Genomic DNA, 27,729 nt, shown 5'->3' with positions numbered 1-27,729 from the left:
GCAAGTCAACTTCCCACTATCAAGAGAAAATGAACTAAAGTAAAATAAGGGACAATTCAGCTATGGCATACTCAATAGTGGTGTTAAAAGTAAATCAATTATCTATGACTTTATTAAACTGTAGGTCAAATATTTGAATTTGTGTCTTATGCTTTATCAACACCATTTGGTGGCAACATTCCATCTAGTAATGACTACATCAGTGATCCTCTTGTCTAAGCAAAGGTGACTTAAAAGTAGTTATTAAACATCTCTGCATCTATTCTTGTAAAATGGAATGGAGGAACTCAGGAAATAGAATCTAGGCCTTTTGTATGTATATTCTGACTCAATTTCTCCAATAACAATCCTTTGTTTCTACCCACAATGTAAAGAATGTTATTTTAGCTTAATAAATAAAATAAAAGTCATGAAAAACATACCTATGATCTCAATTCAAACTGGATTCAACCACTGAGCTTTTTGAAGCCTGAAAAATAAAAAGAACTGTTTGCTCTCTGGGACCCTTTGATTTCAAAGAGTACTAGAATTCCTGAAGCTGTGGGATAAAGCACAAAGACAGTTCAGAGGCTGCTACAGTTTGGATGAGACCCAGACAGACACAGCAAACTTACCGAGAAGCTGAGATCTCCAAGAGGTTGGTGTCTATGTAGATACAAGGTCCTCTGAAGGGAACTTCCCCCAAGGAATCAACCCTAATTCAGAGCTCCGTGACATGCAAATACACAACCAAAACAATACTTTCCCAAGGGAACTAAGGCCTTACTATAATATGAAAGTTCCTGAAAGACCCCTCAAGGGACAAAGAAAAGAGAATTCCTTCTGGTTGTAGGCTAAGATCATTTATTGGAAAATTTCATCGATGTATCTTGGAAGAAATCTTTGAGTATACACATTTTTCCTTCACCTTACACACTTCATATGTTGAGAGCTGCCTATTTACTGAAATTCCAATGGGGAGAATTTTTAAATAATCAAAACAGACTATCAAAGCCTCTATTTTTCATAAACACAGGAAGGATTACAGAAATCTATATACAAAAAATCCTATGAACAAAAATACTTTCAGAAAACTGTTTTATAATAAACTTAATTATAAATATGCTAGGGCATATAGCCAGCCAGCAACAAGCATAGGATGCTGTTTCATTAATATTAATTTTCTGAATTAATACATACAGGGGATCTACTACATTCTAGCCTTTGTCCATCTCTGTCATTTTATTTCACATCCACACAACTCTTTGAAAATCATTGTTTCACTAATCCTACAAATTTTAAGGCATTCATGTATTTCTAACTTTGACATCAGTGAAAATGAAGGGAGAAATCCAAGATGATGGTACCAATCACACACTGCGTCTAACCAGCAGGACAGCAGTGAATACACAGCCACTGAAGGACCAAATTGAGAGCTACAAAACTCCAGTGCTTGTGTTTCTTCGGTTAGGAGATCCACACTTGTGGAATACAAGTGGGTCCAGGCTCTGGCCACCTGGATAATCCACAAAAAAGTCTCTGGATCCCTACAGGCATGTTCTCAGTCTCCAAAGTCTAGCCACCCACGTACATGCATGTATCACCTGAACTATGGGCCACAAAGCACTGGTGTCTGGGTCTTGGAGCCCAGAGGAGACCCCACTGTATGAAGTGAATCTGACCTCAGGTCACTCAGCCAATCCACAGAAAGTTACAGGGTCTATACAGGTTCAGGTGTAGTCTCCAAAGTCTAGCCATATGCCTACTGGCATGCAACACCTGCGCTCTGTGTCTCAGACTGAACTGTGGGCCACAAAACACCAAGAAAAAAATTACAGAAAGAACACCCTTCACAATAGCCACAAACAATATAATGTATCTTGTTGTAACTCTAACTAAGCAATTCAAGAAACTGTATGATAAGAACTTCAAGTCTCTGAAGAGAGAAATTGAAGATATCAGAAGATGGAAAGATCCCCAATGCTCATGGATCAGTAGTATTAACATATGAAAAATAAATCCTACACCATAAAGAAACTTCTGGTTGTATCTCCATCCCCAACTTCAGGGTGTACTACAGAGCAATAGTAATTTTTTAAAACTGCATGGTATTGACATAGAAACAGATTGATTAATCAAAGAAGTCTAACTAAACACAAAGAAATAAACACAGACACCTACAGACATTTAATTTTTTAGAAAGAAGCCAAAACCCTACAATGGAAAAAAAGAGCATCTTCAATAAATGGTGCCAGTCTAACTGTATGTCTACATATAGAAAAATGCAAAAATATCCATATTTATCACCCTGAAAAAGTCTAAAGCCCAAAATCAATCTAAAGATTCAATTCAATCCCTATCAAAATACCTACATAATTCTTTACAGGCCTTGAAAGAGAAATTCTCAACTTCATATGCAAAAATTTAAAAATACAGGTTAGTTAAAACAATCCTGTACAATAAAAGAACTTCTGGATGTATCACCATCCCTGCTTTCAAGCTGTACTACAGAGCAATAATAATAAAAACAACGGGGTATTGGCATAAAAACAGACAGGATGTTCAATAGAATAGAATCAAAGACCCAGAAATATACCCACACACCTATTGACACTTAATTTTTGACAAAAAAGCCAAAACTATACAACGGAGAAAAGAAAGCATCTTCAACAAATGGTACTAGACTAACTATATGCCTGCATGTAGATGAATAAAAATGGAACCATATTTTTCACTCTGCACAAAATTCAACTTCAACTAGGTCAGAGACCTCAACCTGAAACTGGATACACTAAATAGTTTTGAATGCTTTGGTATAGGAGACACCCTCCTGAATAGACCACCAACATCTCAGGCTCTGAAATCAACAGTTAATAAATAGGCCCTCAATGAAACTGAAAGTCTTCTTTAAGACAAAGGACACCATCAATAGAACAAAATGGCAGCCTACAGACTGGGAAAAGATTTTCATTAACCCTACATCTGACAGATGGCCACTATATTTTTAAAAATTCAAAAAGTTAAACACTAGCAAAACAAATAACCTAACTGAAAAAACGGGATAGTGAGCTAAACAGAATTATCAACAGAGGAATCTTGAATGGTCGAGAAGCACTGAAAGAAATGCTCAACACTCTTACTCATCAGGAAAACACAAATCAAGACAACTCTGAGATTCCATCTTACAGCTATCAGAATGACTAAGATTAAAACCTGAAGTGAGAGCACATGCTGGCAAGGATATGGAGCAAGGAGAACACTCAGCTATTAAAAACAAGAACATCATGAAAATTTTAGGCAAATGGATGGAACTAGAAAAAAATCATCCTGAGTGACGGAATGCAGACCCTGAAAGACACACATAGTATGCACTCACTTATAAGTGGATATTAGCCATAAAGTACAGAATGACCATGGTATAACCCACAGACTCAAGGAAGCTAAGTAACAGGAGGCCCAAGAGAGGATGCTTAAATCTCACTCAGAAGGAGAAATAAAATAGTGTCTGAATTAAACAGAGGGGAGGCTGTTTGGGGAGAACGGGAGTGGGAGTGGGCTACAGAGAGATGAGGAATGGAAACTGATGAAGAGTATCTCTGTCATGGGGAAAGCTCCCAGGAATCTATGGAGGATGACCCCAGGTGAGATTCCTAGCAACAGGGGCTAGGGAGCCTGAAGTGGCCACACCCTGTAGCCCAGTGGGACTTCCAGTAGAGGAAGGGAGACACCAACTTACCCACAAAACCTTCACTTCAAATTTTGCCTACAAGAAGTATAGGGTTAAAGATGGTCCAACTTCAGACCCACCCCATAATAGAAAAACAACCCCATGAAAGAGAGCCAACCCCTGACACTATTAATGATACTCTGCTATTCCTGGACACAGGAGCCTAGCATAACTGTCTTCTGAGAGAATTCATTTAACAGCTTATGGACACAGGTGCAGAAACCCACAGCCAAACAATACACGGAGCTCAAGGAGTCTTGTTGAAGAGCGGGAAGAAAGATAGAGAGATCTGGAAGTGTCCGGCTACCATAAAAAGACCTACAGAGAAAACTAGCCTGACACATGGGCTCTCAGAGACTGAACCACCAACCAAAGAGCTTGCATGGGCTCTACCTTAGTGTCCTACACACACACACACATAGAGAGAGAGATGTGTGGCTTGTTCTTTCTGTGGGTTCCCTAACAATTGGAGTGGTGGCTGTCGCTGACTCTGTTTCGGCCTTTGGATCCTTTTACCATAGCTGGGTTGCCTTGTCTGGCCTCAGTAGGAGAGAATGCATTTAGCCCTGCTGAGACTTGATGGGCCAGGGTGGATTGGTACCCATGGCGTCCTCCCCTTCTCTCTAAAAAGAAGAGGGAAGGATAAAGGTGTGAGGGTATGACTGGGAGGAAAGGAGGGAGGGGGCTGCAATCAGGCTATAAAGTGAATGAATAAATTAATTCATGAAGAAAAAAATGTACTCAAAAAAAATTTTAAAAACCAGATAGTTCTATATCACTCTTACAAACTGTGTAGCCTTTTATCTCTGTAGTCACATGTCCCACCCAAAATACTCAGATATCTTCCTTCTTATTTAAAACAAAGAAATCTTGAAATGACTAGAAAGAGAAAGAGATATTCAAAGAATAAAACACATAGAGTTGGGTCAGATGAGTAAAGAAGTAACATATCACCTATGGGCACACACCTTTGATAGATGGTAACCTAACTATTGGGAGCTATAATAGAATGTGATCTCTTCCCATATCAGCATTCAGAATTCTATAAAATTAAGCATAATTTTACACTAAAGACTGCTAGTAACATAGAATAAAACAGTCCTGGAGTCTAGCTAGTGATAGCCTAGATATTCCATTAGCTAATTGGATAACTTAAATTTTTACTCTGCTTGCACGTCAACAGTTTCTCATGCACTGACTATATTTTTCTTTTTCCTCAACAAAGATCTTAGTTCCTGAGTTGGATACTTCTAATGTGATTTTTCTCCTTCAGGGTTTGGTCATCTGATAAGATCAGTTCATCTCTTTACCTCCAGACAGATACACCTTTTACTTTTAGAAAAAAGATAAGGAGCAGTAATTCTGACTTTCAGATTTCTTAAAGACCAGATACAAGTGCTATCTCTCCATCTTTGAGCTAATGCAACAACCATGAGGTCATTCCATGTTTCTCAAGCAATGAGCCATTTTAGATCTGGAGATGCAAAACATGATGTCTTATCTTCTTACTGTCAGTATTAATCAGTAATTTCATATAGGAATAGAACTTTGGTATGAACTACAAGAAAGAGTAAGGAGCTAATTGTAGAGAGTTAATTTCTCAAGAAAACATCATATATACTTAACTGCTTGCCTATATCCTATAAGGTACTACATAGAGGCCATTAATCTCCAGGATACAGAGATGATAGTTATGGTTCTGGTGCCAACAAACTAGTTCAATTCTAGCTTTTTCCTAGTGACTTGAAGTCTCATAAAACCATTTTATATTATGCATTGGTTGAAAGAACCACAGAATGAATTGCTATGAGGAACTTAGGATAATAAATGTTACTATAAATATCTAATTTTACCAAGGGCTAATCTGGAAGTATCTGTATAAAGCCACACAGCTGTATAGTAACATAAGCAAAACCAGAGTCTAAATCATGGTGGATTATTTTCTGTCCATCAGTTTTCCTAGAATTTCCAGAGTGATGGTTGACTGCAGAAATTTTAGAGAAAATAAACATCAAAATTTGACAAAACAACCATAAGGAAAAGAGCCCAAGGAAGGAACAAGAATTAGAGACCCATTTGTTGACTCACTCAGTAATCCCATAAAACCATTAAATTGGAAGCAATAATATCTACACAGAGGTTCTGGTGCAGAAACACGCAGGCTTTGTGCATGCTGCCTCAGTCTCTGAGAGTTCACATGAGCTTTGATCATGTTGATTTAGAAAGCCTAGTTTTCTTGGTATCTTTCGTCACCTCTGGCCTTTACACTCTTTCTGCCTCCTCTTCCATGGGGGTCCTCTGAGCCCTGAGGGAAGGAATTTGGTAGAAGATTCCATTTACTGTGCAGTGTTAGAAGATCCCTCACTCTCTGAATGATGTCTGGCTGTGGGTCTCTGTATGTGTCCCCATCTTCTGCAGTAGGAAGCTTTTCTGATGATGTCTGAGCAAAGCATTGTTCTATGGCTATAGCAGAATATCACTAGGACTCATTCTATTTCTACACTGTGGTTGTTTAGAACAGTAGCTTCCCTTTGCCCTTGCCTCTCTATCTTGATCACCCAAGCCAGGTCAGGTATGGGTTCCATCATGAGGAGGAGGAGGAGGAGGAGGAGGAGGAGGAGGAGGAGGAGGAGGAGGAGGAGGAGGAGGAGGTTATAAGTCAAGTCAGATATTGGTTAGTTCTCCCACAACTTTTGGGACACCATAAAGTTAGCATATCTTGCAGGCAGGATACCATTGTAGATCAAAGGTTTTGTGGCTGTATTTGTGTTTGTTTCTCTTTTGATAGCCTACAGAGTACCTTCCTGTACCAAAGATGCTAGAATGTAAGCATGAGTGATCTGTGTACGTAACAGCTCTGCTTGTTCAATCAGTTATATGTATATTCTCTTCAGCAATTGGCCCTTTCTGACAGTTGTTGGAAAGCAACATTGTCTTAGCAACAGCCTTGCCTGTTTAGGGATCTCTATGGGGTCTCTTTGGCAAACAACTCAATCAGATGTAACCTAATCTTAGTAATAGACGCTTCCTTGGGTGACACATGACGGCCAGTTGGGATTCTGTCTGCCCAATTATTTGGCAATTTCATTTATCTTGCCTTCATATATGTATTTTAGGAAGTTCCTACTATCTTAGGTTCCCATACTGCACCTCAAATGCCCCTTAAATTTAGCTATCTCTCCCATATCCTCTCCCACAACCACCTCTCCCTACCCATTTCACCCCGGTTCTCCTATTCTAGCAACTTCCACTTCCGCCTACATCTATCTAATTTATTTCCCTTTTCTAACAAGATCTATCTATTCCTTCTAGTCCTTTACACCTGCACTCCTCTTTCTCTGCTGCCTTGCCTACTAAGATGTGAAATAGAAGCTCCATTCTCCTGTTACCATGTCTTCACCATTAAGATGACTGTATACTCAAACTATGAGCCAAAATAGGCCCTGCTTCCCTTGAAGTTGTTTATCAGTAATTTCATCACGGCAAAGAGAAAAATAACTAATGCTTTGCTGGTTAGACTTGGGACTGGCCCATTCCAAGAGCAGATGCTCAGCCCTTCCTAAATTACATGAACCAAAAGGGCAGAATGTGATTCCTAATGCAGAATTTGGGTCAAAGAAAGTTAAAACTTACTTCTACTTGATTTCCCATCCCTGTCATCAATTACATCCCTTTGTCTTTACCCAGCATAATGTTTCAAGTCCAAAATCATTATAGTCGAAAATCAAATTCCCGTATGGGCTAAAGTTTAAAGAAAGTGAAGTCCTCCTTGTTTTGGTCTGTACATTGTTGATAATAGCTGTTCAGCACTTGTGATCCGAAAATGCCCTCACTGTAATTGGGCTGTTATCCCAAGCAAAAATATTAATCTATAATACAACATCTGCTAAGGTTCAGAGGTATCTAAGACGGGAGGGGAAATGGATTTACCTCATCAAGATGGGAAAAATATATGCAATGTTCCAGAACCCTAAATGCAGGTGTTGTCTTCACACAAGATATTAATTTAGGCATCATATGCTTTTTCTATCTGGGCACTGCCTCTCCTCCAAGATTTACCAATCCTGTAGGTCTCAGTAGATTTCCGTTTCTCTAAGTGGTTCTCAACATTCCAAATGCTGGGACCCTTTAATACAGTTCCTCATGTGGTGGTGATCTCCAACCATAAAATAATTTGCTGCTACTTCATAACTGTAATCTTGCTACTGTTATGAATCACAATATAAATATCTGATATGCAGGATATCTGATAAACAACCCTTTAGAAGGGGTAATTTGGCCCTCAAGGAGGTTGCAAACCATAGCTTGAGAACCATGGATAGGTGTGCTGGTGGCAAGTTCCCACTAACACCATCTCTTAATGTCTTGGTGACTGGCAGAAGCTTCTCCAGTCTTGTGAGTCCTGCTGCTGGCCTTACTAAGTATCTACTTGTAAATCATCTCCTCATTGTAAGCCACTCCTCATTTTCAAATATGTGGGGGTTTGGGCTTCTGGGTTTTTGTTTTGTTTGTTTTTTGCTTGTGTGCGTGTGTGTGTGTGTGTGTGTGTGTGTGTGTGTGTGTGTGTGTGTGTGTGTGCGTGTGTGTGTGTGTGTGTGCAGTTGTAGGGGTTGAACCCAGAGCCTTGAACATGCTATATAAATTTGTTATCTTTATTTCATCTGGGAGGGGTTTTCCCTACATTACTAAACAAAAGCTCATTTTGGTGTTTCTTTTGTGTGGATGGTGGTGGTGGGGTAATGTGTGTGTGCAGGTTGTATCAAAGTACCTGTGTATTATTTTTTTTCAAGATGGTCTCTCACCAATTAAGTTATGCTGAATATCCTTTGAGCCCCAGGAATCTACTGACCCTAGCCACTTCCCTGCATCCAGATTACAGTATACATCAGCACACCTGGAATTTTATGTACCTTGAGGCCGGAACTCAGGTCTCATGCTTGAATAGCAAACATTTTACCAACTGATGTACCCTCCCAGCCTGTGATGCTTCTCAATGCTGTATTGCTAAAAGCTACGAGTACCTCTTCCGTGTGTTTCTCGTGACACCACAATGCTTGGCTTTCCTCTGTTCTTTAACGCTGAAGTTTCAGCTACACTTACTTGCTTGCTTTTGAAATTCTGCAAAACTAATATCTTTAAAATGTTGACTTTGAGCATGTGAGTTTCAGATTTAAAAAAATAACAGCCAGATTCTTAAGTGTTCCCATAAGCTTTACAGAGCCCTTGTGGTTTTAGGACTTTTAATCCATCTGGCCTCTATTCTGAGAATGATTCCAGTTTGTCTTATGCCAAACTGCACAGTCCAGGCCCCCAGCACACTCATATTCACTGATAGGAATCTAATCTATGCTGGTCTAGTTAGGATGACTCACTGCAGTTTTGTTAATAAGAACTAGAAAAAAACCAAAACTTTTCCTCTCCATATAGTTCACAAACAGAGGAACACATGTCTGGCAACCATCACACACCATGAAAGGAACACATTACCAAACTTGTATGGAAAAGCAACTGTGTCTGTCAAAGCATCACCCTGGAGAATGCAGGATTTCTTTCACAGGATAGTGGGCCAGGCCAGAACTCTCCCTCAACAGCAGATCTCTGAGCTCTGAGTCTGTGATAAACTACTCTCTGTGCACATGGAGCCACGGAGGGAAAAGTCTTGCCCAAGAAAAGGGTTTTATGTTACAAACACCCAAAAGTTACTTAGAACCAAGAAAAGGAGGTAGGTGATCATTTAAATAATCTACTTCTGGTACTGGGGGAGGGGTGTTCTTAAGGAGAATATTTATCTGGGGGTGGTTTTCCTGTTAAAAGACTGAGTATCACAGCAGCATCTTTTGTGAAGCAAACATAACCACAAGAGAAAGATGTTTTCATTCTAAACTGGGTGCTCATAAGTTCTGGCATTTCTCTGATGTTTTTAAATATTTAGACTGTAAAGGAATCTCAAAACAGCCAATTCTTCAAACAAAAACAGACACTCAGCACCTGAACATTCCTTCTTTTGCATTAAAACCCAAGTTTACTTTGTCAAACTGCCAAAGTGACTATGAACACTGCTATGATGTCATCAATGAAGACAGAGTGACAAAGACACTAAGAAGCTGAAAGTGCATTTTGCTTCATGTGGTATCTTCAGACAGCCAAACAGGACAGAAAGCCAGATGGCTGCATATCTCTCTGGCCTCCTACATATATCCCTATTTTAGAGAATTAACTGTCTCTACTTCTTTTTAACTCTCAAAACTCTCTTTTTATTCATCCTAGCAAAGGAGACTTCTAATATCTTGGCAAGAATCACTCAATCCATTTTAACTTTCTTAGAAATACTATTCTCCTACCTATCTAAAAATAAATATATTCAGTCCTATTTTAAAAGTGGAACACCTTCCAGTGAAGGGGAGGATTGCCTTAGAATGTTTATAATCTAAGATTCTAAAAATCTGTAGCTTTTGCTTTAGTAAAAGAAGCATATAATTATTTTTAAGGTTGTGGAAAGGAAAGTATACCAGCCCCGCCATAGAAAACAAATTCTAAAAGCCTCACTTATAGAAGCATGGCTCCATATATATCCTACTTTATAAACAAACCAATAGGATCCAAGAAACTCAGACTCTTCAGTAACTTGTAAAGTTTTATATAGATTAAAGTATTTTGAAAGAAAAATTACTTAGGGCGTATGGCTTGGATTTCCTGTCCAAACTAAAGGACCATCAATTAATTGTTTGTAACATCTTTCCTCAGAGAACCTGTGCACAGACATTTGTCATCTGTCACCATGAGGCAGTTTTGAGTTTGAAGAAGACACATCCTTTATTTTTCCCTTTTGAAATGTATTTGTTAGGTATTGAGAGAACAGCCGGATCATTTTACAGAAACAAAATGATGAAAACAAATTCTAAAAGCCTTGCTATCTGGTAATGATTCAAAGATTTAAGTCTGAAAAAAAAAAACTGGCTAAAGGTCCAAATTAAAGAGAAGAGTTATAGACAACGTGTCTCTTGTAGTTTCTTCTAATTTAAGAAGGGGATAACTGCTATATGCAAGGAAAGAAGAGAAGGGGTAAATTCTAACTGCAGATAGTGCCTGCTGTTCCATAACGTGGGTAGCAGAAAGTTTATCTACCAAATGAATATGACAGTGAGTCATCAAAACCACAAGCTGCTTTATTTATCACATATGTCAGTTAAAATATACTTCCTCTTAAAAAGCAAAATGAAGAGACATTAATGGTTTAAGAGTAGTGTGATGGCTCCTAAACACAGCAAGAGAGCAGACGCTGGGGCCCACATCTGAGGGTCTGAATGGGGCATCAGTGGAGGTAAAAAAAAAAAAATGAGAAAAAGAAAACCAGCAGTGGCATGAATTGTGCACAAGAGAAATAAACCTTTAGAGGGTCCTGATAGCATAATCTAAGTCTAAATGCAAATGCATAACTAAAAATAAGGAGAAGTATCTTCAAATTAAGATTATAAGCCTCGGAACATCTAGAAATTCCCTTATTTGTTCATCATTTGTATTTGTACTCTATTAGCCCACTGAGCAGAAGATCAGGGACAGAAATTATGCTCTTTCCTGTCTTGGTCTCAGTTTTACAGGCAATATAAAGTAGATGTGGGTCAAAGGGGAACTACTGTGAAAAAAGCTTGTTGAAGCAGAGCTGACAGTAGGTCGTGTTGTTCTGCTCTTTGAAGATGCCTTTCGAGAGCTGTGTCAGGCAGAAAGCACACACAAAGTGCTCAGGATGAAACTTATGCCCCATGGCACTGATGCAGCGGCCAGTGATGGGCTGCCCGCAGCCATGGCAGAGGGTCCCTCGGCGGTGATGATAATGGAGTTCACAGAATGGACGGCCATCCAGTTCAAAGAAGGAGCCAGAAGAAAAACTACTGAAGCAGTCCTGAGGGTGGAGTGAACACAAAGAAAATGCATGTCAAGAGATAATGCCACCAAAAACTTTCATCTTCAAAATTCCTGCCACTCACCTACCAGGTTTAGGATTTCACTCAGGTCCTTGATAAGCAAAAGGTAGATTACATATTTACAAATCAGACCAGCAAACACCGAAAATTGGTTGTGTGTACTATTTGAAAACAAACAAACTAACTAACTAACATGGATTCTTCTCCTTGGACTAGAAACCATCTCATAAAGTAGCAAGTAATCCTCTCAGGGAAGAATATGCCTTGATTTTTCCTAAAACTGAATTTAATTGAACATACAAACCCCACAGACAAAGCACTCTGGGTGCCAGACAGTGTTCATGGCTGAAATGTAGTTTTCCAACACTGGGCGGTTGCAGCCACCACACTTGGGTGAGAACATGGCTAAGAAATCCTTTCGACAATATGGTTTCTTGTCCTTCTCATGAAAACCTGAAAAGATAAAATCAAAGATTCGTAGCTGTTGTCTGGGTCCTTTAAAGCTACATTAGAAGCAGATATAAGGATATTGCTGTAACTCCTCCCAACTTCAGTGTCCCCATATTCAAAAAGGAGATAATGCAGGTGTCTTTCAGCATAGACTCTGGGTTGCAGTCTAAGTATGAAGGGCTATTTCTCCTTAATAGCTTAATACAAAGTTCCCTTGACCTGAAGTTATATTCCTGACATTGATACAACTTGTGACTCAGCTCAAATGGTCATCTTCTAAGAGGATCAACCTGGCCATTCTTTGTCAATTCTTCTGTCTTCATTGTCTTTGTAGCACTTACTTTATCTTAAATCATCATTATGGTCTACCTTCCCTTACTAAACTAGAAACCACTCACTCCTCTTGCTACCATTACCCCACCCCATATTTAAAATATCTTAAAACAAAATAATACTTCGTAGCAATTGTCTTTGATAAGTTATTTATGACTAACTAGTGGAAGGAGATAAAACTCACACTCGACCCCTGACATCAATGCATCCTAAACTTGACCTCTCCGTGGGAACTGATAGATCAACTAAGAGTGAATATCCTAAGCAAAACTGTGCAAACATGAGAACCCACTCTATGCCTCACCAGCCTAATAGCATGCAACAAAGTGTGTTTAAAGGACTTCTCAAACTGTCTACTCAATAAAAATTCTAAATGTCCTGTGATGATAGGCTAAATCACAAAACTGTAATAGGATGTCAGGGGTATCACCCAAATCACCTAGCTACCGTTCTTGCCCATAGTTCTTGTCACTGTTGGATGCAGCTTGCATCACTCATCAATTATGTTTTCTCTTTTAAAAAAATGGGTGAGTTGTCAAAATTATAAGAACTATGGATCTAAGTCTCAAAATTAGTAATTTTATAACCTATCCTGTGCTATTCCTCTGACCTTGCAGACTCAGGAAGCTCACTTTACTTTTATCTTTTTTTTTTTTTTTTTCCTAGCCCATTCAAAATATTTCTAAAGTCTCTTTAAAATAAACTGAATGTCAAACCCCTCACCACTTATGAAAAACCACCACAGGCATCTTCCTTGCTTTTGGGTAACACAGTATTCTTTTTAATGTCTGCATGCTTCACTCACCTGAGAACTTATTAAAATGCAGATTGCTAGATTACCCCCCACCATGTGCCCAGGTTTTTTGTTTGTTTGTTTGTTTGTTTGTTTTTTCAGTGTGTCTGGTATGGTACTGAAGATTTTGCATTTTTAACATGCTCCCGAGTGATGTAAGTTGGTATTTCCTAGAAAACTGCAAGACAAGGGACCTAACCTAGGTATGACCCCATTTAGAAATCTTCAGGGCAGTTGGTCTTGAGAGTGAGACAGCAGGGGAGCAAGAGCCTCAGCTTCACCTTGTGTTAGTCTCAGGAGGAGAATCAAAGCAATCCACTAAACTTGCTGTAATGTCCCCACACTTACTAACCCAATAAGTTGGGAAAGTTTCAGCATTACTGTCCCTAAGGCTTTCTCTCTAGGTCCAATTACCTCAAGAGAGTGAATGAGAGACACTGACAATTAAAAGTACCACAGAGAGAGGAGAGTGTTTTTACTCCAGTGTGACGCTTAGCCGCAGGAGAAATTAGAGAGCACCTGCATGGCCCTGATAATGAACAATTAAAAAGAAAGGCTTAGGCACTGAGGACATAGTCCCTTAGAAAGGATGCTAGGCACCAATGCATTTAGAAACTTGAGCCGTAAAGAGGGATTCTCTGAACTAAGGAAGAATACAGATGGATTTAATTTCCCAGGAGGTTCCATGGTTAAACTGTTAATATTGAGATTCTGTATGTGACTATGTAGCTTGGAATAAAAGTCAGGATGCTATCTAATTAATGGACTGACCATATGGCAGAATACCCATTTACAAGAAGGCCAGGAAAAAGGATAGAACTGTACCCAAAAGGAGCTCCTACCTGATAAATATCCCCTTTGCCTGGTGTCTCCATTAATACTTGTGTTTAATGTAGTTCCATGCTAACTCCAAATCATAATGACCCAACCAACCCTGCCAGGTCATGAGGAGCCCAACTCAAGAACAATGAGACTAGACACGCTTTGCAGTCATCTGAAGCATTGCGCATTATTCTTTTGTACATAACAATGGCTGTGCTTCAAATGTGCCTTTCCCTGTTTCTAGGCAACTTCTACATCATAAATACCAATGGGCAGGGCTGTCCACCCTCTCCTTATAGGCCTGATGATAAGGCCAAGTTCGATTCCACTGAAGTCTAACTCTGGGGAATTATTGGGTTTATTGGGTTTATAGGGCAGCCACACCACCCGGAAGTCTCCCTGAACATAAATCAGAACTTTCCTATAGCCGCATAGATGGAATCCCCTCTTCCACTAACCTCACACACACTGTATGTTCTAGCATGTCCAGAGAACATCAGACTATGTGCCACTACACCAGGATCATATTCAGCTGGCCAGGAAGTAACCCCTTTATCACCTCTTTATATGAAGGAATATCAACAACTAGCAAGCCCAGTTAGTGTCTCCTGAAAGTAGCCACCCCTGCTCAGATGAAAGTGATGGCTGTTACGGCTGGAGGAAAGCATTCTGCAACAGATAGTATTCATTTAATGGCTATTTATTAATTTATTCTAGTTTATTCACATTTCTATTGCTACTGGTACATGCAAATATGACACATTTTAGTATGATTTAGAACATTGCTTAACTAAAGTGCAATATAGAAATGAAAGGCCTAATGATTTATTAAGTGCATTGAACAAGCTCCAATGAACAGTCAAATCACTATAAAGAACATTATATCAGTGCTACTGTATATGGCTCTATTGTCCAGTAAAGCACATCATGTTGGTACTGAGAAAGCAATGTGGTCTGGAAACAGGAGAAGAATCGAGTATTAGTCAAAGAGCAGTTAGAATCTGTTAGCAGAAGTGTGATGTCGAATTTACAGTAACTTGAACCCTATCCCTTCAACCTTCTAGTTAGACTTTAGGACAGAGATATCAGTCAATAGAGTGCTTGCCTTTTAAACACAAGACAAGGAATTCAGATCCCCAGAACCCACCAAAAATACAAATAAGCAAATAAATAAACACACAGAACATGCATGGTGACATACCTTTGCAATCCCAGAACTGGGAAACAGAGGCAGGTGGTATCTTGGGACTAAACAGACAGACAGGCAATCCTACTTGGCAAGCTTCAGGCCTTATCTCAAAAAATATTTTTTTAATGGAGGCTGAAAAATAACCCCCTAAGGTTGCCCTCCAGTGTCTACATGCGTGGGTGCACTTGGGAGGTGTAGGGAAGAGGATGGAAGTCATCAGCACTTACATGGTAAGTCTGAAGCCAGCCTGAGCTACTAGGTGACACTCTGCTCCAAAGGCAAAACAAACAGGGGGGCGGGCAGAGAATATCAAAACAATTCAGGAAAAAAAAAAACCTTGCTAACAGTTAAAAATGGGTCACATAGAAAAGATAAAATAGGGATGATGAGATGTTTTAGTTGGTAGAGGAACTTCCTGCCATGCCTGGGGACCTGTGTTCAGTCACTGGGCCCACGAGGCAGAAGGAAAGAACTACCTCACACTTGTCTGCTGACCTCCACATGCACATCACAGCATGCTCACATTCACACACAAAATAAAGATGCAAAAAAAAAAAGGACAAAATATTAATGAAAACTTCTCAATTATGGAAGCTGAGTCCAGTCTTAAGAATTATGAGTGCTAACAGTTCCCACCATATATTAATATACTTCCCAAAGACAAGGGAAGTGACAGAATAAAACATGTAAGCAATTATCTAAAGTATAATAGAATCACAAAAGAGAGAAGGAAAGAAAGAAAGAAAAAAAGAAAGAAAGAAAGAAAGAAAGAAAGAAAGAAAACGGAAGGAGATGCTACTATGAAAATATCAGTAAGAAAGTTGTTAGCTTGTTTTTCAGTTTGTTTTTATATAAAGTAAATTACAGGAGTGTCCTCTAACTTGACAGAACTAAGACAGAAAGAAACATCCACTTTCACTGTTGGTTCTTCAGGATGAGACCTGTCAGGAACTGAGTGCAAAGTATGCCTCAAGTTTATGACAGTACTGGTTCAAAGTCTGAAAAGGCCATTGGAAGGTCAGATGCTCCTCCATGCCACAAAACACAGTGATTACCTGAAACAGTTTAGTAGAGACTTTGGGTGCTCTAGCATACCTAAGAAATAAGTCAAGCTGCCCAGTTGGAGGGGAAAAGGCAATTAAGAAAAGCTCTCAAGGGACAGCTTCCCTGCTGCTGCATCTGCCCTGCCCAAGATCTCCTACCTGCTTAAACTCAGTGGGTCTCAAAAATCAATCCATCAAACAAACAAAAAATCCCCGAACCAAAAACAACAAAACGTCCTCGGTTTGGAAAGGGTACTTGTCAGAAGTAAGGGGGTAAAATGAGGCAGATGAGAGATTAGAGAGGGAGGCTATACATGTAGGGAGTTTTCCAAGAGCACATTCAGAGAAATAAAGAAATGGGCCCCAGGACCCGAGGACCTGAGGAGAAGGGAGCGACAGCAGATCCAGGAGGACTCTGGGGAGAATGATGAGAGGATGGCTGCCCAGCAGGAAGACAGCATCTCAGGGTGGAGCGAGAGGGCCAGCCTCTCTTGCCAGATCACCAATAAAATAAAATCGAACAGACATATTCATAGACACAGATGACTCTTTTGAAAAATATTTTACAATTCTATCAGGTAAATTCGTGGTAAGTGTCATAAAAACTACACTAGAGGAAAGTAATTGAAATGTTAGCTCCAAGGGGAAAAAATGGGTTCATACCTTTAAGTAATAGGGACATAAATGTGTGTGAGAGGAGTGTGGGGTGTATGTGTGTTTACGTGAATACAAGCATGCATGTGCCATGATTCATGACAACCGCTGGTGACAGTCCTTTCTTTCTGTTTGAGACAGTCTTTTCTGTTTGTGCTGTGTACATGAAGCTAGCTGGCCTTCGAGCTTCCAAAGATTCTCCTGTCTCTGCCTCACATGCCTGGTAGGAACACTGCGGTCCAGACTTATACTACCAGACCTAGGTTTTAAGCAGTCCCTAGAGACTCAAACTCAGGTCTTCTTCATATTTGTTCAGCAAATGCTTCACCTACCAAGTTATCAATTGAAGCCATAGACTGTTTTTAAATGATGAGTTTTCACTTCTTTAATTTAAAAAATAAATATAAACAAAAATTAGTAATGTTAGGGAAAGGTAGAGAGATAACATCTAGGCATGAACTAGGCTTGTAAGTGCCAGTCCTGAGAGCCAAAACACAGCAGACAATGGTCCCCAAGGAACAGTGCTGTTGGCCTTCCCATCTCTCCCTCGGGGTTTGCTGCAGCCTCCCCTCCTACCTTCTGCACCAAACACCTCTCCACAGTGAGAGCAGAAGAAGTGCTCTGGGTGCCATGTCTGGTTCATTGCTGTCAGCACTTTCTGGAAACGGGACACACAGAGAGGTATTAGAAGGCTTCAGGGTTGTAAAACATGCCCAGGGTTCTTAATGCATGATCAGATAGTACACAAAAGCTGGCAGGAGTGTGGAGTTACTTACATCCATGATGGGGGCAGCACAGTAGGCACAGCGAGGAGAGAACAGGTGGTGGTAGTCCTTGGAGCAGTAGGCCAAGCCACTCCGTTCAAAGAAGGGGCTGGAGCCAATCTCTTCCTTGCAGTGAGTGCAGACAAAGTGCTCTGGGTGCCAGGATTGCCCCAGAGCGTGGATCACCTGGGGATATCACAGAGACTGACATGGCAGTGCAGCAGAACGTAGCTCTAGAGGGCACTCTGCATGCTGCAGTCCATATAGACCACACCTCCTGAGTTATACAAAAACAAGGCCCAGACCAATGTTGTGCTAAGGCCATCTGTGGCCATGCTTAAAGGGCAGTAAAAGGGATGTGACATCCTGACCAATCAAGAAGCCAGGCAGATGCTACTCCTCAGCTCTGAGTGCCTTGCCTCTCCTCCTTCCTGAGTCAGATCGGAAAGCTCTGTACCACAGATTCTGAGCAAGTCTCAGTATCTCTGACTTAAAGTTACATTTAGCTGAAATTGCAGGTCATCTCATTAGCAGCAATGAACAAAAATGATTAGGAACTCAAACTCGGAAGCCAGACTGTTCTGGACCCAAACATTCCCTTTGCTTCTTACTTTCTAGACCTTGATATTGCCAGCTAGTGTCTCTGAGCTCTTGAATTCCTTGTTTTTGCAGAAGGTATGATAATAAAACCTCCTTATGAGGTTGATTCAACCATTAAATGCAGGAATATTACAAAGCACTTAGCTCAGTGTCGAGACTACTGTAAGCAGTCACTGATTGGTAACAAGTACTACAACATCTTATAAAGAGAAAGACACGCCCTTGGACATCCACAGACACTGGCATCCTGGATCACCCTACCTTCCCAGCAATTGGTTTCTTGCAGGAAGCACAGTGGCCCTTGGGTACTGTGGCAATCCCAAGATCCTGTAGTTCCTGTTCCAAACCCCCAAGCATTGAGTCCAGGGACACCTTGTGATCCTGCTTGTCGGGCAAGTGTTTCCTGCTGGCATCTGCTTCCACTGAAACCTGGGACAAGGAAACAACCAGGAAGACAAATCAGCTTGGGTGCACCTTTCTTCTCTTTGACATCTGCTATACAACCTATCAGTTTATCTCTGATAGCTGATCTTCCCCAACCTTCCTCCAAGGTGCTGGAGACACCCAATATGAACATCAATAAAAACACTTTTATTTCTATTTCATTTTAAGTTCCTTGGACAAATGAAATCAGATCATGTGTTATTTATTTGTAAATCTTCTGTCTGCCAAAAATAAAAATAAAAAATGAATATATGAAGATTACTCTTTGTTGCAATTATAGTGGCCCCAGATAAAAATTAGTTATCTCTTCCTTTTATTCATTTATTAATTTCCAAGCACCTAATTTGTTCCAGTCAGTATTCCAGGAACTTGTTATGAAGCAATATATAAAACATATCAAGTTTCTAGAATTCTCATTCTATGAGTGGCAGGTAATAAACATATACTGCATGTCAGATAAAGAAAAGTTGTACATTATATAAGAGATAGATGTGAGGGGTGTATTATGATGAATACAAACTGATTTAAGAAAAAGTGCCTCTGAGGAAGTGATAATTGAGCATAGGTACTCAAAAACCCAAAAATAGTGACATTAGTGAGAAGGTCAGTCCAAAGAGAGAGGGCCTAAGAAATGAAATATTTGACATATTAGAAGAAAATTTACAAGATCATCAGGGCCAGAACAAAAGAACTAAGACTGAACATACAGAAGAGTATATGAAGAAAAGCAAAGATTACCTAGGTCTTTTCTGACCGAAGTTTGATTTGTATGCCAAAGTCATGAGTCCAACTGAAGGGCAGCAAATTTGAGAATGAGGGAAGCAGATGTGCAGAAATACTTGTAATGGTTTGTGTGATGTTCAAGCTCAGTTGAGAGGGAAGGTAGTGAGATTGTCAATGGATTAGAATTATTCAAACACGGATCCAAACTAAGTATTATAAATTATTCAATCAGCCAGGCTCAGTGGCATGCGCACTGAAGGAAGCAGAGGCAGGAGGATCTCTGAGAGCTCCAGGCCAGTCTAGTCTATATAGCATGTCCAGAATACCCAAGGCTATACAGAGAAGAAACCCTGTCTTGACAAAAAATAAAAAATAAAGACAAAAAATAAATAAGCCATTCAATCCAGTTGTGTACACACACACACACACACACAAACAACACACGAGAGACAGAGAGAGAGGGAGGGAGGGAGGGAGGGAGGGAGAGAGATGGAGAGAGAGAGAGAGAGAGAGAGAGAGAGAGAGAGAGAGAGAGACTACTTTTTCCTTTATCCTTTCATGCCCTTTCCATCATGGGGAGCTGCTGTCATCTACCTACCTAATGTTTATCTAATCAGATACAGTGATACAGTGTTTCTCTACTGCCTTCTCATCAATTTTATTTTATCATCAAACAGATATTCAAAGCTTCACACCCAACTACTCTCATTTTGTCTTCCCAATCTCATTTTCTATTTCATTGTTGAAAGCCTTCTTGTTGAAGTGGGCAGGCTCCCAACATTCTCCTGAATGGTTCTCCTGCTCTAGACATTCAGTCTTCACTGTCTGGAATAGCTTCACATTATTTTACTTCTCATATGTTCATTTCCCTCCAAAAAACTGATCCTTAAACAGATTATTTTCTCCCCTTTATATAATAGAATTAGTGTTTGAGAAGTATCTATTCAAATGGTTAATACCATGAGATACCAAAATAGTTACATATGTTACATTTTTTAAATTAAATGAGTAAAAATATAATATATCCTCCATATCTACACCTCTCTGCTTACATTTTCCAAAATACTTCTAGACACACATGCATTTTCTGATGACCTGCAGGGGGCAGAAGGAGACAATTGAGGACAAATGATACGGAAATAGTTTTCTGTAAATATTTTATATACTGTGTATGTATTATCTTTAAAACACACATTCTAAGATACACTGGCTTATGTCAATTCACTCAACTTTAGTGTAAACATTAGCTAATTATAGAGTATTAGCCAACAGAGGGCCTTGTTTGTGGTGTTTTTTCATCTATCGCTCCAACAACTATGTGTTAGTGTGTGTAGGCACCGAGTGGGATATTGGGAGTCTAATGTCTTGTCTCTGCCCTCCTCTGTCACATATTTTAACAGTCTGCCTTAAACATTTCATACAGATTTCGTGGGTATGCATCTTAACTTCCAACAGATTTAAAAGGGTTGGAAGGCTACACAGAGAAACCCTGTCTTAAAAAACAAAACAAAACAAAACAAAAGCACAAAAACAAAAATGAAAAACAAAACAAAGCAAAAAAGAAAAGAAGGAAAAAAATTTTAGATCTATTTTCTTGATAAATGAGTAAGAGCCCTTATCTGGTTCTGCGTTCTGCCAGGATGCATGTGTTTGCCATTTTCACGCCACAGACAAGAACAAAGAACACATTTTATCTCAGTGTGGCTTAGAACTCATCCTTCCTACTTCGGCCTCCTTGCTGTGCCCCAGTCTGCCCACTGGCCTCTTTGCCCTGCTCAGGCATGTGCCTTTAACAGACCTTCTGCGTCATCATGCCTTAGGTGCAGTCTTTGCCCTCCAGGCTCTCTCTGACTTTTGTCATTATGTGTCCAGGCCTCACCTATTCTTCAATGTCCGTTCTAACTCCCATCACAACTGCTCAGATAAAATATGCAGAGCCTCTCAAAATCCCTCGGCTTTGCTCCACTCATTAAGAAAAATCGCCAGCTCTTTATTCTAAAAGTACTGCAGAATTTCATGACTGGCTATAGTAAAAGCACTCCAAGCCCCTCCAGATCAAGGCCTGTTACCTCGTATTGTGTTATGTTTCATACCCAAATGAGTTTCTCCACCAAATTAAATGTAGTCTAGGAAAATGAATATTGCCTTAGAATCCAAAGCAGAAGATGATGACTGATGATTACCAAGCTAACTTGTTCCCTCTCTAGGACCCAGGACTAACATCCAGACTGTACTCACCTTGGCCTGCATTGCACTCAGGTGGGCCATGAGCTCATCCAACTGAGCTGCCGCTGAGGTTTTAGGAGGTGGTACTGATTCTTTTGGCTCTTGGACCTCACTACAGAGAGAATAAAAGTTATACTAACACATGAAAACTCAAATAACTGTTAAGTCACACATAACATACTAGAGGATGCCATTTCACCTATTAACCTATTTAATATGAATCTAAACAACAGAGACAGGAAGTATTTTAAATATGGCTGTTATTCTAATTTTTTTAATAAGGCCTCTCTGCCTTGTGTATCTGTTTCTTTTTGGCCATATAAGTAAATGAATGAATGAATGAATGAATGAATGAATGAATAAAATAAATAACCTATTTGTTCTCAAGTGTATAAAAAAAAGCACTGGACATATCTCCAATTACTAAAGTCCAAGAAACCTCAGAATAGAGCTGTAAAGCCTGTTAAAGAGTTTTAATAGAATGTTTTAAAATTATACAATGAACGGTTTTAAAGGCAACCAAGAAACCTGAGTAAACATTCCCCTAAAGATGACTAACAGTCACCAGGTATACAAAAAGGTGATCAACCTCATTAATCATTCTCATTAATCATCAAGATTACTATGAGATACCACTTTATACCCATCACAGCATGAGGCAAATGTTGGCGAAGACATAGAGAAAAATAACCAAAGTAAACTGCCAGTGGCATGCAGGTTGGTGCAGTCACTATGAGGAACAATATGAAGGTTCCTAAAGAAATGAAAAATAGAACTACCATATGACCCAGCAGCCCCTCTGCTGTGAAGGAAATGAAAATGACCCACGGGAAAGAAGTCTGTGACCCTATGTTCCTCACAGAGTTATTTACACAGTGAAGTTATGAAAAGAACCAAAGTGTCTGTGGATGAATGAGTGATGTAGCAAAGCTGAGCTGTAATAGAGGACATAGACATTGAAATATAATTTAATTTTGGAGAAGAAAGAGATCTTGACTTTTGATTCAACATAAATGACCATAAAAGACATGTTGTAACATGGAATGTGGGTTAACCTAAATCTGTATTTACAGGCTGTGGTCACTCATACTTGGTTTCAGAATAAATGATGTTGTATCTTCTTTGAGGTAACACTTATGTTTTATATCAACATATAAAATCAATTCCATCAATCTTTAAGAAAACAGTTGAAGGAAAAAATAATTTTTATCTATTAATCATAATTTTAAAGATCTGGCAATATACAATGTTAGTTAAGATTATATATATGCATACACACATATACGTAAATACCTATACATACGGTATATATGTGTGTTATAAAGATTTCTAAAACACTCTTTCAGATAGACTCTATCAACATTTCAAATATAAATACACTTTATTTCACAACTTCACTTTTAAGTCTACATCTTTTTTCTTTTCGGTTTTTTTCAAGACAGGGTTTCTCTGTGTAGCCTTGGCTGTCCAGGACTCACTTTGTAGACCAGGCTGGCCTCAAACTCATGAAGATCCGCCTGCCTCTGCCTCCCGAGTGCTGGGATTAAAGGCGTGCACCACCACCACCCGGCTTAAGTCTACATCTCACAGAAACATAGACATGAAAACACAACTTAGGACTATTGGGGAGAGGAAATGAAGTAGCTAGAGAGGAGACAGGAACATGGGAAAGGGCAATAAGGCAGGGACAGATTAGAAGAAAGTATAATGGCACATATGAAGATGCCATAATGAAACCCACTAACTTTGCGTGCTGTGGTGCTTTTAATGAGAAATGTCTCCCGTTGGAAGGTCCACACTTAGTGATGCTGTTGGGAGAGACTATTGGGAAGTTCAGCCTAGCTGGGGTCAGGGTTTGAGAGTTATAGCCTTGCTCTCCAGTTTGCTCTCTCATTTGGGCTTACAGTTGTGGAGGAATAAACGTCCAGAATGGCCGTGGGACATGGCCATAAGCCACAAGCACAGCAGTGGGGCATGGCCGTAAGCCACAAGCATGGCCATGGGGCATGGCTGTAAGCCACAAGCATGGCCATGGGGCATGGCTGTAAGCCACAAGCATGGCAGTAAGCCACAAGCATGGCAGCAGGAGAAAGAAGCTGAGAGATCACATCTCAGCTACAAGTACAAAACAGAACAAACTGCAGGGCAAAGCCATAAACTCTCAAAGCTTGATCCTGTTTGTACTTTCTTCAGATAATAACAAATAATCATGCTACCTTAAAGTTAATTAAAAGAAAAAAATATATATATATATATCAAGACAGACAAAAGAAGTTGATTACAGTACAGGGCTTTTTGAGTAAACAAAAAGTAAACTGAGCTAAGCTGTGGTGGCACATGCCATTAATCTCAGCACTCAGGAGGAAGAGGCAAGAGGGTATCTATAAGTCCAAGGCCAGCCTGGTCTACAAACTGAGTTTCCGGACAGCCAGGACTACACAGAGAAACCCTGTCTTGAAAAAATAAAACAAAACAAAACAACAGCAAAAATATAAACTAAATGGTGTTATAGTTAAATAAATTATAATTCCTCCATTTTTCAGAAGAGTATGTCATTGCTAAAAATAAAGCACATATAGACTTATATAAGTTAAAAGATAATTCTAAAATATGTTGTTAAATTTAAGAAGCATGAAGTCCCCGTGTGTGGCTTCCGGGGCTCAGGCTATAGGTCTTGTGCTTGCATGGCAGGCACATTAGCAAATGTAGCCTTTTATCTAAGCCTGGTTATTCGCAAACCTCCTCACCTTACAACTGAAGAAGACCTGTTCATGCTCAAAAAATATCCACATTCTTTTAAACTAGAGCCCATGTGTCATGTATAAAAAGGAGACCACTGTCAAGATTTTCTAACACTAGCTGACTCAGGAAAATTCTATCTAAATAGGAAACAAGAACTCGACAAGCTTATAGTTACAAAGTAGAGACCCATACGGAAAATATTGCTGAAAAGAAAGAAACCTCAAATTAGAGGCCTCTGATCTGCCCCTGGCCTTTTAAAGATAGCAAAAATGCCTTACTATGGCAATAGCCACAAGCGCTTCATAATTTGAAGAGTTTTAGTAATACAGATCACAAGACATGTATTTGAAAGAAGAACAGAATGTATACTTTCCAACTAAGGAGTTTCGTCATGCCTATTTTTCCTTTGTTTACTTCTGTTATATTTTGTGACCTGTTCCTCCCCATCACTACCAAACACATGGTTTTTGCTATTCATAGTTTCTAATAGATACACTTATAAACTATTGCCATAATGCTATTGATGTACAGTGCTTAGAGACATCCCAATACTACAGTCATGGTTGCAATTAAGCACACTCTCAAGGTATACTGGGAGGAGTGGGAAGTTTATGCAAACTAGAGTATACAGTGGAAATAGACAGGGAATCTAGCTTCTGAGTTTAGCATCATCCTATCTGGGCATGGTAGTGGTCATGGCTCAAATTATTTATCACCTAGGAAATTTATAAAAATCCACACATGGTTATGGATGAATTTTATATCATTCTCCCATACCAGTCAAAGCATTCCAGTCCAGAAAATTTAAGCAAGTTTGAGTAAGCAAGTGGAATTAACACAGTAGAAAACTGATTACACAGATGGTGATAGAACTAAGAAGCAAAACAGGAGACACTGAGGTTACCAGAAACCCACAGCAGTGAGTCATCACTACCAGTAAGCGAAAAGGATGAAAGCATGACAACATCACCAGAGCCCAGGCCTCTGCTCAGTGTGCTGGAATGACAGCAGGCTGTCAGGCTCCAACTGACAGAGATGCAGCTGCTGATAGAGACACTGGAAAGTCAAGGGCGAGGACAGGGCAAGTGCCCTGCACAGCTGATGATCTCTCCAGCACTTCTTGCTGGTCACAGCCCATGGCAGCCAACTGTCTTGGAGCCTGGAAAATACAACCACCAGGGCCAGATCCCTACAATAGGAAAGGTTAGGAGTTGGGGGGAGGGACTCAAGGGAGATCCTAAGGTGGACTGCTATTTTGATAAGAGATTTATTAAAAGCATTATTTAATATCATAAATATATTAAAAAGAAAGCAGCGTAGTAGGGACTCTGAGGAGGGTTCAGCTCCACATGGAAGAGTATGAGTCCCTTATACATTTTAGGGAAAGAGAAAGGCTCCGTATCACATGACTAATGAACAGTCCATGGTTTATGCTTGCTGTCAGGCTGTCTCTGATATCTGGCTATGGTGTGTGTGTGTGTGTGTGTGTGTGTGTGTGTGTGTGTGTGTGTGTGTGTGTGTGGTGCTGTTGTTGTATCTGTGGTCTGTCAGCACACAGACTATACACAGAATAAGCTTTAACTTGGGGTGAGCAATAACTAGAAAAACAAGTTAAATGGAAGACCTTTTAAAAGATGGTCTGGCTCTAGCAGATCCCAGAGTAAGAAAAGGGACAGAGGCCAGCGACCCAGTGCTGTAAGGGACAATGTCCATAAGACAGTGTTGTGGTCAAATAATTGATCACAATGCCAGGCACACTGGAAACTAGCTGGAGCTTGAGCTGGTTTTCATGTTACAGATTTGAGTATTCATATGTATTTCTGTTGACATCTTAAGAAAACACATATTTGCTGAGGGCCTCTTGAGTACAGACACTGCTTACTTGCTTGTGTTTGTTTTGTTCTTTTATCTACAACAGGAGGGTGAAGACAACAAAGAAGTGTTCACCTGCCACTTTCTAGAGCTGGAATAAATAGGTAACATGTACTAATAAGTTAACCACTCTCACCACAGTAGAAAGTGACCTCAAGTGGGCCAGGGACATATTAAAATGACCTTGTGTACCTGAGGTCCGTTCCCTGACTTAGCCTCCTATGTGTGCTCTATGTGCTGGGATTCAGAGATGAGACAATGCAGTGGGACACTCTGTGACAAGCACAAATCCTTTACAAAGGAATCTAATGTTTCTTATTTTTTATTTTTAAGGTTTCTTGTTTTTGTTTTGTTTTGTTTTTGTTCTTTATCCCCGCGACAAGGTTTCTCTGTGTAGCCCTGGCTGTCCTGGACTCACTTTGTAAATCAGGCTGGCCTTGAACTCACAGAGATCTACCTGCATCTGCCTCCTGGACTGCTGGGATTACAGACATGAGCCACTGCACCTGGTCGTGCGCCACAGCTATGATTAAGGAGAGAAACACTAAAGAGGTAGCCTTTCTGTTTCTTGTTTTAGATTACTGATTCTGCTTTGGCCAGAAGAAATGATTTAGCAAGTGTATCTATTCCATGTGTAACTTTTAATAAAGGGAAACCTTCTACTACTTAAATAAACTTGGAGCAGACCTGGACAATAGAAGTCTGCACTCATTTGTCTGTGATGGACCCTTGTCATGTAGCCCTGGTCCTCACACGCATGTTGCTGGACCCTGGCTTAAGTTTCTTCAGACAGGTATGTTCTTTCCTTTGAAAACTGCTGCATGATAACGCTGCATGAAACGCCAACATATCTGTGCTGACTCTGAAACTTACATCCTTTTCAGATGGTAAAGAAAATGCAGAGACACCAATACCACCCCCACCCCCGCGCCCTCCCTGTTCCAGCCTGGAGACCTGTCTGGAGGCAGATACTTTGAGAGGCTGCCAAGTCAGTGTAGAAGGATTCTGCATCTGCTTAAAGGCTCTGGGAAAAGGCATACTATAGAGAAAATCCAATGATAATTTTTACAAACCAAATTATTGGCAATTATTAGTAAGAAATTACCTGATAACTTTTAATTTTGAAATTATTGGTTAGAATCCAAAGCATACCTGTACACATTGGGCTCCTGGGTATTAGCTGTATACATGAGCTGCACCTAAAACATAAGTGACAGAAAAGAGCAAAGAATTACATCTGTATAAGAATGCTGGTGCTTATCACCATGAGTGAGGGAAGTTTTTAGTTTACAAAGGAATAACCAGAATGGCATAGTGGTGTACACTTTTAGTCCAAGCTACTTGGGAGGATGAGGAAAAAGAGGCATAAATATGAGATTAGACTGAGCAGCACAGTGTGACCTTGTCTTGATGATGATGATGATGATGATGATGATGGTGGTGATG

The 27,729-nt window shown here is 39.9% G+C and overlaps 1 protein-coding gene across 2 annotated transcripts in view; it reads right to left on the bottom strand.

Moving 5' to 3' along the window:
* Positions 1-11,073: 11,073 nt before the first annotated feature.
* Lpxn (leupaxin) overlaps positions 11,074-27,729 on the bottom strand; it is a 32,605-nt gene continuing 15,949 nt past the window's right edge. For both annotated transcript variants that reach the window (XM_051146187.1, XM_051146186.1), the window contains exons 3-9: positions 27,436-27,482; positions 21,682-21,781; positions 18,538-18,705; positions 17,689-17,862; positions 17,489-17,570; positions 11,933-12,081; positions 11,074-11,606 (exon numbers count right to left, since the gene is read on the bottom strand). In XM_051146187.1, coding sequence (XP_051002144.1) covers positions 11,337-11,606; positions 11,933-12,081; positions 17,489-17,570; positions 17,689-17,862; positions 18,538-18,705; positions 21,682-21,781; positions 27,436-27,473 — 981 coding nt within the window. In that variant the 5' untranslated portion in view covers positions 27,474-27,482 and the 3' untranslated portion in view covers positions 11,074-11,336. The remainder of the gene's footprint in view (positions 11,607-11,932; positions 12,082-17,488; positions 17,571-17,688; positions 17,863-18,537; positions 18,706-21,681; positions 21,782-27,435; positions 27,483-27,729) is intronic.

This window comes from Acomys russatus, chromosome 5 (assembly GCF_903995435.1).
Source record: "Acomys russatus chromosome 5, mAcoRus1.1, whole genome shotgun sequence".
Taxonomy (NCBI): Eukaryota; Metazoa; Chordata; class Mammalia; order Rodentia; family Muridae; genus Acomys; species Acomys russatus.
This window is presented reverse-complemented; position numbering and strand designations above follow the sequence as displayed.